The 13,268-nt window shown below is 26.0% G+C and overlaps 2 protein-coding genes across 2 annotated transcripts; both read right to left on the bottom strand.

Moving 5' to 3' along the window:
- Positions 1-4,084: 4,084 nt before the first annotated feature.
- Positions 4,085-6,411, bottom strand: OCT59_006320 (uncharacterized protein; the record flags this gene model as incomplete). Its single annotated transcript, XM_066141195.1, has 5 exons — positions 4,085-4,276; positions 4,512-4,879; positions 4,929-5,156; positions 5,457-5,928; positions 6,163-6,411. 5 exons carry the CDS (start codon positions 6,409-6,411, stop codon positions 4,085-4,087), a joined length of 1,509 nt encoding a protein of 502 aa, XP_065998010.1.
- A 3,482-nt stretch (positions 6,412-9,893) lies between these two features.
- Positions 9,894-10,565, bottom strand: OCT59_006319 (uncharacterized protein; the record flags this gene model as incomplete). Its single annotated transcript, XM_066141194.1, has 1 exon — positions 9,894-10,565. One exon carries the CDS (start codon positions 10,563-10,565, stop codon positions 10,233-10,235), a length of 333 nt encoding a protein of 110 aa, XP_065998009.1. The 3' UTR covers positions 9,894-10,232.
- Between the last annotated feature and the right edge of the window lie 2,703 nt (positions 10,566-13,268).

The raw sequence follows: 13,268 nt of genomic DNA, 5'->3' as shown, positions 1-13,268 counted from the left end.
TGAAAAATTATTCATTAATTCTAGAAAATGATTCCTTCAGTTACTCGCAATAATATCGAATTTGAAATTAAATGTATCAAACTATATTCGTCGTCGGATATATATTTTTTAAATAAAAAAGATAAGTTTAATTAAAACTGTTAAAACTGTTTTCATAATATATGAAATGTTGGTAATAGATAAATAATAAAAATGTATAATGAAACAAACAATAATAGATTATTATATTTTAACTTGCCATGTAACATCGAAAGAATATAATTTGTAAGACAATTATTAAAAAAGACTACCGACAAAAGATCGTCCTTGACTTAATATCACCAAGGTTCGCAAAATCTGTCCATAACATTAATGATAAGAAGACCAGCTGTTTTAACATTCCTTAAATAACAACTAATGCTGCAAAGCAATCTCTCACAAAAGTCAATATTGTGAGAGCAGTACGTAATGTGGACATTCTTCTTTATTATTTATGTTAACAATAGTGATTAGGCGATTCTTTCAAGATGATGATATTGATATGCCTAAAAAATAAATTGCAAAAAAATATGAAAGAAAAGCTAACACACAATATGTTATACGTACAATAATACAATATGATATATTACTATATGTATAATTTATTAAAAAAAAAAAGTTTCATATTTATTATTTATTTACGCAAACCGATAGTTATTTATATAATTATTCAATTTAAAGGTTATCAAATATTTATTTTTAATTTTTTTTAAAGTTTTACGCAATTTATATTTGATACTATAACCATTTTGGTAAGAAGAGAAAAGTCTGCACCAAATAATAACCAATAAAATCAAATTCACAGGTCATAAAATATTTATTCTTTTAAAAAGGCTTTTTTTATCTCCAAGTTCTTTAGTAAGACATTTTGGCGAAAAACACACTTTTTCTAATACTGATATCCATGTACGAAACATTTTGTTTTATTCAATTGCTCAATCACTTGAATTTGGTCTTCTTCAGAATCATTTTTATCAATTACTAATCCTAAACCAATTTTATGATATCGTCATCTAAATAATTTCTTTTCTAATTCACAAAAAGTATTTATTTGATGCATCTGCTAATAAAGCAGCGTGAAAATCAGTTATTACATCTATAATAAAATAAACTCATCAGATCACGATGCATAGCATTTGCTGATTGAAATGTAACGTGTCACCATCAACATATTCCCAAAACGAGTAAGTATATTTTCATTTGATTCATCGTACATTTGAAAAAAATTTGAGCGATAAAAAAAAATAATTTATTTGTCAAAAGTTTTAATATGTTTCTAAATTTACTATCATTTTCTTTATTTGTAATTCCATAAAACCGCAAAATATTTTCACGAATATCAACTTTTCGGTGAATGAAATAATATATATAAGAGGATTAATTTATCTGTCACATTTTTTTAAATGATTACAAAGTTTCATACCTCTTTAATATTACTATAAGGATTCAAAGCGAAATAACGAGTAGTATTTTTCCAGGTACCCAAATAATCTTTTTCCTATTTGTTGTATATTCCTAAAGTCAGAATATTCATAGTATTCAATATGTCCTTCGGAAATTAATGATTCTAAATCTTCAATATTGTTTTGACATTTTATTTCATTATCAAATTTTGATAAACAAAAAAAATCATTCGGTTTGACGTTTTATAGTGTGTAGTTGCGGTTAATCCCAGTCAATAATATAAATAGTTAATGTGGGACTATGGGTAATCAAATTTGGAATTAAACCTAATTATGATATTTTCACGTCATCCAAATGTTACAGTCACGTGATACTAAATTTCATGCAAAATAAGAATAAGGCAATTTTGGCCTCAACATTTAAAAGATTATATAAATTCTGGACAGGATTGACCAGAATTAAGATAATAAAGTGGACAAAATCGTTCACACGGAATTAATAAAAAATGGAGATGAGAAATCATAAAAAAATGGAACAAACACGCAAAAATAAAAGAAAAAAAGTGGACAAAAATTGCCCAGTAGCAAAAAAAAAACAAAAAACATGTAATTTATAAACAGCTTAAAAAAACTTTATTGACTTATGTTTTACTTTAAAAAAAAAATTTTTTAATACAATTAATAAGAAACTAGAAAATGAATTAAGATTAGCAAAACATGAAAGGAGATGAAAAAAACAACTTGCCACTCTCTTTCTCATTTACCCATTTATCTAACTAATATGTTCAAACTGCATCCAAATGAAACGTAAAAACATTTCTTAAATCAATTAATAAAAAAAAAAACTCACTCACTTCTCCTTTTTAATCACCTTTAAAGTTCAACATGTAAAAGAAATCCAACATTCCTGAACATCAACTTACCACAGCGGGCTGAAAAGACTGGAAAGGAAAATTTTTTTTTTAATCGATTTGTAAAGAAACGTTTCTATCGTTTTATTTCTTGGTTTTTTTTCTAGTGATGCTAAGTTCTTTATAATAAACCCGGACGTTTAAAGGTAAATTAGGAAGGGGAAAGGAATATTTATTTTACTTTAAAGAAACGTTTCTGACGTTTCTTTTGTTCTTTCTAACATACATCAAATATTTTATAATTTACTGATTTCTAATAAAGGATAGAGTGACATACATTATACATTATAATGATTATTATGCGAGTAAAATTATATAATCAACTCTGTCCTATAGTATCTAAAGTAGATGCAAGTTACGCCACGCTATCACTTTTATTACTTTTATCGTAAATTCATGTATGCTAATTAAATAAGTACGAACTCAAATAATATGTGTGCAGAAAAACTGAACCTCATACATTTTTCACATGAAAATTTTACCTGCGCTTCGTTATGAGGAGTTAACAACCGATTTCCTTTTTAGTAACATATTTGCGCAGATTATTTTTATATAATCCTCTTTTGCCAATCATTGTTCATTTGTCATATGAAATCAATGGTAAAAATATATTATATTCAAAATTGAATGAAAATCCTTTTTTCACATAAATTTTAAAAAATTTCGTAACAATATACAGTAACCGCTTTTTTTTTAAAAAAAAAAAATATTTCTTATTTTTAAAAGCTTTATTTTTAATCGCAAAATAAAAAAAAATGGTATTTTGGAAGATTGTATTTGTTACAATAGCGTTTGTATGGATTATTTATGAGGTTAACAATCTCAACAATAATTTTGATGACGCCAATTATTTCAACAACAATTGCCATGATGATTTCGATGCTTATGACGATCCTTACGACAATTATGACGATTTTTATGACGATTTTTATGACGATTTTTATTATGATTCTGACGATGATTTCGATTATTATGATGGCTTTGATGACTATGATTATTCGGAATATGACTCTGATTGAACTTGTTGCGATAGGAAATAGAGAGAGGCATTAATTTAATTCGTGCAAAAGTAATTTTGTTATTTTTATTACGAAAGATTTCATTTTTTCTAAGCTGTAATTTTAATTAGCCATAACAATACCTTTGTCTTAAATGGTTTTAATGTTTGTGGAATTATTTGTTGGATATTTTTTTTTGATCAAGAGATAAATTACATCACTCTGAATGGTTTGTCCTTTCCTTTTTCACTTCCATGTATAAAATATTAATACTCGTTGATGTATTAATATTGTAATTAGTTTGTGTGGCAATGAAAAATAAGTAATTAAATGATTTAATATCACTTGTGGGAGACAATCTCGGTATTAAAACTGTGAAACTATCAAAAAAATAGCATACCCTTAGTCTAATCTCATAAAATATATTTGTTAATTTTCAAATTGCATAGAAGTTAATAAAATTAGGCCAAAATTTTTTTATTTAAAAATTAACAATATGTAATTTTTATGTTTTAGATAAAAAAAACAACTCTGATAAATGATCATTTTTCTAGTTTCTCCAAAAAAACTCAGACACGTGATCATTTTACTGAAAATTTTTTATAGGAATTAATTTAGTCAAAAAGATAAGGATGATGAAAAATTGCTAAAAAAAACTGTAATTTTGATAGTGTTAACTGATTATTTCAACCCATGATACATAGATACACCTTTTGTGAGCATAAAAATGATACTTTAAATAAACTAAACTGCTTTAAATTTTATTATATGTATAATTAGATATTACTTCTTCAACAGGTTTCCATAAAATACGACGAAAACCAATCACTAAGATGACAAATCCTTTCAATTTATTAGGATTTGATTTAATTGTTTTAACACGTTCATCAAGTACTCCTGAACTAAAATAATTAACAACTTTTCCCTTTGAGATTGTATTCATACCCTGTAAAAAATCTGATCCGTGTATTATCTTTCCATGTTTTTTCCGTGAATGTATCATTTTCATGGAAATTATAGCCTTAAATCATGGAAATTTTCATCTCGCTAACACGGATATCCGTGAATGTATCATTTTCATGGAATTTTTACGGAAGACACAGAGAAATAATGGAAATATTCGGATAAAAATTTTTTATAGGGATATATGATTCCAATTGACTTGTACCACTTTTTAATACCTCACCTATAGTTGTCTGGATTGTTTTTTTAAATTCTTTGGACCAGTATGTATATGATCTTTTTAATAAAATCTCTTCATCTTCCTTTTCAAGAATTTTATCTAAGTTTTCTAGTTCATTTGCACCAAACTTCTGATTTCTTATTAAGCCAACTAATGAAATATATTTTAATTCTAAGCTACTAATATAATTATCTCCTATTCCTTTTAAAATAAAAATATCTGAATAACCAAATCGACCTGATCCTTTTGGCTTTTTGCCATCCATTACTAATGAAAACTCTGGAATACGATATTTTAGTGGCAGAAGAATTTCAACAATTGCTTTGAAGCATAGATTCATTTGCTGAAGATAAAGACATCTTTGACCTTGTTAATAGAAAGGTCTTTAAAATTTCAATAAAAGGGATAATATTACCTATAACAAGACTTTCATATGCTGAAGTAACAAGAAGTGCATCATTAACAATCTGTCTATACATTAAATTATCCTTATTTTGTTCTAAAACTTGGCTTTGTTTCTTCCAGGATCTATCTGTATCATCAGCATCATTATCTCTTGTTCTTTTCAGTTCTTTTATTTGTTTACCTTTAAGAATAAGTTCTTCATTCCATTTTTTATTAAAAATAGATTCTAATGCTTTACCTGAACTATATATTTCACTTCCAACATCATTATATGTATATAAGGTTGCTTGCCGAAACCTAGGGGTTTAGGCAAGATGGCGTTTCGCCGAAAAGCGAAATTCTGCTGAAACTATATTAAAGTTATATTAAAAAACTGGCGAAACTTTGGAGAAAAGCAAAACTGCCGAAACTTATTATAAATGCCGAAACTGCCAAAACTCTGCCGAAACTATAATAAATCTATAGTAAAATTTTGATGAAACTAATCGTAGGATTTTGAAGAGGTTTAGACAAGCAACCTTATATGTATAGCAATTACAAAATATTAAACGAATATCTTTCTCAAAATCTTCTAAACTAGTATATTGATTATTTTCTAAATTTAAATTTATAGTAAATAGATCCATTGGATGATTTATAATATTATTTTTAACATCATTTTTAATACATTTATAAAATAGATTAGCATAAGATGTGTTTTCAAGTTCATGAAGTATATTATAACAAAAGTTAATAAGTTTAAAGTTCTTTATTTTAGGTAAATCTGACTGTAAAGTTTCAGAAACTTTGGGAAGTAATATTTCTGATTGTACATCTGGTTGTAAAGTTTTAGAAAGATTAGTAGGAGTCTCAACTGTCTTTTTTGTAAGAGATGCAATGTCATTCTCTTTATCACATTCTTTGGTATTCTCTTTATCACATTCTTTGGCATTTTCTTTATCATATTCTTTGACTACTCCTTGCCAGAAAATTTGCATCTTTTTTGCATAACGTGATCGTTCTGCAATAAACTGTTAGAAGATACAAGATTATTAGTAGTGCATTAAATTTTTATTTAGTAATAAAGAAGGTACATAGCCAATTCCTCCTCCAGAATTAGCAGGCTTTATCAACAACAAAGCATGGGCGCCCGAAGTGAGAGCTTGGGCTGGTTACCAAGGGTGTCAAGACGGTAATTCTCACTAAGTGACCACGGGGAGTATTAGGAGTTACCCAATACTTTGCAAAATAAAAACAAAACACACCTTTTTCTTTAATTCAGCAAAAGTATTTGAATCTAATAATTCTTCTGCTTCATCCAAAAAGCGATTGCTCCAGGCAACATCAAAGCTATGCCTGGCTGATGTAAATGTAGAGCTAGTTAGTTGGGCTAGTGAAGCAATGATGGTATCTCGGTTATGACTCAAAAATCCATAGTAAGACCAATTCTTTGATTCAATTATATAGGAAATAAGAGCCTCATATCCAATATAGTTTTCAGTTGCTGTACTCATGATTAATTTTATAAATCACAAAAAACAAGTTTATTAAGTATTTGTAGTAGTAAAAAGCAAAAGTAGTTTTTGAAGTTGAGAGAAATTAGAGACCTTAAATATTATAAAAATAATATGATTCAGACTGACACATTAACACGAAAGAAGCACTACAAAAAAATACACAGACTTCGTCAACCAGATTCATTATTACAAAAGATTATAACTCTATATACAATATATGCAATCCATGTAATAATGAAATGAAATAAATTTTATTAGATATAAGTATGACTCATATTGCATAAATAGAATTGTAATTTTACACTTTTTTTTTCATATTAATCTAGAACAAACTAATATAAACAAAGCAAAAAAGAAAAAATATGTATCATAATGTATCTAATAAATAATCATGATATATTCCAGATGATATATTGTTGATATTTTTTAAATTTTATATTCCTTAAAATTACATGAAATTTTTATTTATTACATTTTAAATTTTCCGAGTTATAATTAGTCATTAAAGTAACATTAAGTAAGTTAAATCCTTTATTAAATTCACTTTTTTTTTTTATTTTTACTATTATAATTTTATTTTAACGCGCTTACGCGTCCAACTTATTTGTTATTACTAGATTACTATTGATCTAGGATCGAAGTTATAGCTTATAAGTGTAAGAAGTATTATGTCCAAAAAAAAAATGGAAGAAAATACAAATGATACAAAGTCTTTAAGCTTCAAATGAAGACAAAGCTTCGTTTAAGATGATGCCAATCTAAACAATCTAAATCAAATTTTTTTGATTGGGTTAGTGGATGTAGATTAGAGCACTAATTAAATTATGATGAATTCTCAAATGATCGAATGTTCGTATATAAATGTGACTAAATAACATATAATTAATAAAAAGGTTTAATTTATTAAAGCAAAAGTCTCTTTATTGAATGTTAATTTTAATAGCATTATCCATATATTATATCTCATACTTCACTTTAGAGGCCATATTTTGAAACTCGGCCGGGCCCAGCCCGAAAATTTTATACGATTTTTTTTTTTATTTTAATATTTTAATTTTGAGTGAATTTATTCCTAGACCGGGTGATATTTGATATTACTCACCCCAAATTTAATTTTGATTGGTTTTTTTAGGAAGTTGAAAGGAGCTAAACAAAAATTAAGGAAAAACAAGTAAAAAATGAAACCAATAAAGTAAAAAAATGAAGTCAAGATCCAAGAACAAAACCATGATTGATATAAGAACAAACCCATCATGATGAAGATAAAGAACAAAGCGCATAGTGCATCGATGAGTTAAAAGAACGTAATAGCAAATCCCACGAAATTAAAGAGCAAAATCAGTAATATTGAAGAGTAAAACTCGTGAAGCTAAAGAGCAGTATAAAGTAGAAAATATAGTTAGCTAATATTAGGAAACAAAACAAAGAAAAGACAAATGGAAACGTACCTCGCGAAACGAGAATAACATAAGGCCTAACAAAGAAGAGAAAATAAAAAACAAAACGAAAAAAAGAAAAAGAAAGAAAAGGTACCAATACCAAAGAAAAAAGAAAAAAATCCAAAATGAAGAAGTTAAGGAACGAAACAAAAACAAAACCTGCAAAGTTAAAGTTTGATATAAAGTAAAGGAAATATAGTTAGTAAGGAACAAATTAAGAAACAAGATAAAAAAGAGTAAAGAAGAACGTACTTTAATTCCAAAACTAGAAGAACTCAAAGACCTAAAAAAGAAAAAGAGAATTAGAAATGGAAAGCACGAAAAAAAAGAAAAGAGGAAAAATGTACCCTCACCGCAGAACTGAAGAACCTAAAGACCTAAGAGAAAGAAAAGAGAATTAGAAATGGAGAAGTAAGAAACAAAACAACAAAAACAAGAAAAAAGAGAGAGGAAAAACGTACCTTTGACCGCAAAAGCTAAAGACCTAAAAAGAAAGAAAAGAAAAGGAAACTATCCGTTCGTCGCTAAAGAAAAAATTTTTAAAACGAAAAAGGCTATATTTAAATATTTTTTGAAAATTTAATATTTGATATATTAAAAAATCACAATGTGCAGTAGATTTTTGGCAAATGTAAAATTGTAATTAAATCAACAAATTTAAACATTCACTATTAAAACATCAACACTTATACATTAAAACATTATAAAAATTTGAAAAAATTAAAAAAATTATAAAAGCTCATTTTAATTTAAAATATTTATGCAATTTATAAATATTGTGTCGCAATAGTGTCGCAACACATGATTTGATCCTCATACGGTATCTCACAAAATGGATATTGTAATAATTATATATTGATTTGTTACTTCCAACAAGTATTTCTTCGAACTCCAATTATTAAAATATTTAAACAATAGACTTTATAAAATAATGCTTGGACTGATATTATTGAAGTCAAAATGTACATTCTATTTTTTTAAAAGAAATTCCGATATATTCATGACTTTATGAGAACATACAGTAGTATAATATAAATTTGAATAAAATAATAAATTTACAATTTTTTTACGCCAATTGTTTCGAATCATGTACAGATATAATCGACTTAATCCTTCCTTATTTAATCAAATTTAATAATAAATTTTATAAATTTTGAACATTTTATTCAAATAATTAGATTCTTTATTATAAAAAATAAAAATTATTAATTGAATTCATTGTTTTTTTTTTTTAATAATCTTCGTTTCATTAGAACGTTGATCAGTATCATTGTATTCACAGTTAAAGAAATCCTTTCACCAATTTTGGTATATTACACACGTACCACCTGATGTCTAAATAACTCAAAATTTTATTTTTATACACGATTCACATTTATTTTATTTATTTTGTAATAAATATAATATTTAAATGTCAATTGTAGTAAAATGTTCGGTCAATTGATTCATCTATGTATCTTAATATACTGTCTCCATATCCATGAAATTAAAGTCATTATCTTTCAGTTTACTTTATTCAGTAATAAACCATGTGGTCGGCAAACATTTTAAGTAATATCTTCGTCGCACGTGACCGGCGACATAAAAGTGACATATAAGAGGCTGGAAAAAAGACAGATTAACAATAGAAAACAAAATGAAAAGGTGACATTTGTCATTGGATGACAAATTATATAAAATCACATGGGATGAAAAAAAAAGCGCGATTGCGTATGTATGACCTCAACATTGTTACTCAAATACTCAGTACACAATCGTCGGAGATGCGTTAATTGCCCTTATTTTCTTTTCCAGTAATACAAGTCAAAAAGTACTAACTTTACATCGGAGATAGATAATTTTCTTAATCAAGTAATTTTACTTTGAATATGCAAATTTAATTTTTAAGTGTTACACCGACAGTAACATTAGATCGATTATTTAATTATCAATCTCCTTTATCTATTTGTGATTCCGAAGATTCCGTAGTGATCTTATTGATATCATTGATACAACTATATAACATTCAAATGTTACCATTTTTAGAATTTTATTGTATAAAAAAAATGAAAATACGGATTTTATTATAGGAATTAAAGAAAATTCGATAATTTTACCAGATAAACGATACCAAAATAAAATCTCTCTCGTACGAATATATTCATAATTGATCTTATAAATCTTATAAAATAAATATTTAACTTAATTCTATATTCTATGTAACATAAATAGCATAAATAACATAAAGGTAGAAAATAACATAAAAACATAAAAAAAACATAACATATTTTCGTGTGAAATAATAATTTATCCATATTAAAACCCTTTTCGCGTGAAAATGGAGAAAATTTTTTTCTCCCAGAAAAATTTTTTGAAAATATTTCGTTCACCAAGTAATGGCTAACTGAGACTACGACTTTTGATTAATAAATTTATCGCATCAGAAAAATTGCGATACGCACGTCTATCTTGGGAACTAGCTTCTTTCAACAACGTTCTCATAACTTTATTAATAATTACGGAATTTGTTATCTTTAATTTTTTTGCTTCTTTACTTATGAAAAAGCGTAATAAACCTTCTATGGTTGTTAGTTTGTTTCCAGGTTTTTTTTTATACGTTATATCCTTATACATTCTTTCCGGAAGAATGAATATGGGTGGAAGTGATAAGTTGCCATTCACAGTAAAAACTTGTAAAAGCATATCAACTTGGTTTTGTGGCGAGTAATTCATAGTGCGAAGATTTATAAACAGAGTATGTAGTGTGCAAGAGAGATAACAAATTAAATATGAAATTTTTTTTCGTATTATTGCTAAGGATAGAATAAGAAAAAAAAAACTAGAAGAAAAACGGAAAGCTTGAAAAAAATGAAATGTTGGTTTGGTTCATTCTTATTTATATAAAATGAACGCGTAATATTACATAGAATATAATAGAATAATTTTGAACAAAGTAAAATGGAAGTTAATGAAAGACAAGTATTCGAAAAATAAAATAAGGTTATCAAATTGGATGATTAGTCTTATCGTCCCGGTCAGCTTTCCTATTATCATTTGTTAAAAAAAAAACTAATAAAAGTTATTCTCGGAATTTGTTCCGATAATTTTTCAATAGTGGAATTCTATTTTCATATAAATAATAAACGCGAATAAATCGGAACTTTACGTGATTAATTCTATATTAGTCTCATGTTGCATATTGAATTAGTAAAATATGATTTGTTTTTTAATCATCTTTCTTTCTTTTTTTTTAAAAAAAAAGAAAGAGAGAAATAAGAAATCACATAATATCATAATATCGATGTCATGAATTACGGTTAATTGCTGTTTTTTTTTTACCGTTTTTTTTTTTAAAAAAAAAATTGTGATTCGGAAATCCAACTTGTTATTGATTCCGATTATGATATCTATAATTAGTTAGTATTTTACAAGTATAAACAATCAAAAAATTTACAAAGAGATAATACCATAAATAGTATCAATCCCTTTCTCTTTGAATTTGATATATAATTAGCAACATTGAAAGAGATCGCCTCGTTTGACCAAGCCAATTTGTCAAACCAACAAATTTGTTTTAATTAGTCAACTGGTAAATATAAATTAATAATCGAGAAAACTAAAAATAAATCTCATTTTTGAAATAAATTATTCCATCATTCAAAATGGCCGTAAAATTTAGCTCTCTTGGACAAAAATTCATATAAGTTAATTTCGGCCGGAATTAACATAAAAATTCAGCCGAACTTAAAATCATCAGCATGAATGACATTATTTATGTTACCAAATCTTAAGATTAATTTTTTTGCATTTATTACTTTTTTTGTTTATTTGTTTTTTTTTTTGATCATAAATATTTATGCATAATTACCAAATATGAAACATAAAAGAAATTAAACACTATATAAGCTATCATAATCTGACCGACGAAACATAGTAACAAAATATAATAATTGCCGATTCAAATATTTTTTTAAATATTTATATATTTTTTCTCGACGTTTTCCGAATGCTTTCCGAACAAAAAAAAAATAAAAAATGAACGAAGAATCCATGTATGGAAATAAAATTTAAAAGCCATTTAGGTAAATAGTGGTAAATAATGATATTTAAAATTTATTTGAAAATCCGTATCAATAAATTTCTTAAAAAATTATGCATTCTGTTCTTATAAACGATGGAACACATGATATAATAAATTCTCGATTTAACGAATATTTCATTGATAGGAAAGGAAGATATTGTAGACTAAGAATATATGAATAATAAAAAGAGGTACTACAGAATAATAAACGAGACGAACTTTTTTCTATTAAAAATATATCTTGGTGTATAATTTCAAAATTATATTTAGGCATATGCCGAATACTAAAGAAACTAAATACAGTCATAACTTGATATAACGAACCGATTTTTGGCCCATACCGAATTTTTTTTCTTAAACAAAACCATTTATAAATTATATATATAACGACTTTATTATAAATTCGCGATATTACATATTGTATAACGAAGTTTAATTATAAACCAGTCATATTTATTTATTCACTACCATCCTAATTCCAGCCGGAATTAACTTAGTCTCGGCCGGCATTATTAAGCGCTGACATTTACGAGTCTTTGAGTAGTCTTTGATATACTAACTTAATAGAAAATATAAATATTGAGTGATTGTCAGAAGCCAGAACCGTTGATATTCTGGCCGAAATTAAGATCATAAAAAGACATTAGCAATATTTCAGTGATATACAGTAAATGAATTCTAAGTGTGATTGCGTTTATGAATTTTTAGTTTCTTAGAATATGATTTCATGTTTCATTTATTGTCTTTATAATAAACTAAACAAATCTAACAAACACTAAAGTTTGTTGCCAAGATAAGCCAAAAGGTAAAGATTATAAAACGTAGACTTTTTTTATTTATAATAATTATATGATTTAACGTTAATAATTCTCAGTAAGAAGAATCAATTGAGTAATTAGAAGAAAAATAAACACATATTTCTTATTCCACTTGGAGTACTCGGTATATTTAATAATTTCTTTCCATATATATTAAACTTTTTATTGGCCAAAAATTTATTCAAATTCTATGTCATTTTTTATTATTCCAAAATAAATAAATATGCAAGCTTTTAACATTTAAGTAACAGTTTATTTAATAATGAATTTTAATAGTAAATATCTGTAATAATATTATCTGTTATATAATACCAACATATTACATTAACTTAATAAAAGATCGAATTTAGATTGTGTACTAATTTTTATGCACTAAACTTTGAAAATACAGAAATTCATATCTTTAACTCATAAACAAAAGGTTATTTGACTACTTATTAATAAATTATTACGATGTACTGTAGTTCTAACGATATGAAAATTTAAAATATCCGCTTGCTCAACAAGAATTTTTTCGATATTGAATCAAAAATTGCG

Source organism: Rhizophagus irregularis, chromosome 14 (assembly GCF_026210795.1).
Source record: "Rhizophagus irregularis chromosome 14, complete sequence".
Classification (NCBI taxonomy): Eukaryota; Fungi; Glomeromycota; class Glomeromycetes; order Glomerales; family Glomeraceae; genus Rhizophagus; species Rhizophagus irregularis.
Note: the sequence above shows the minus strand (reverse complement) of the source record. Positions and strands in the feature narration are given on the sequence as shown.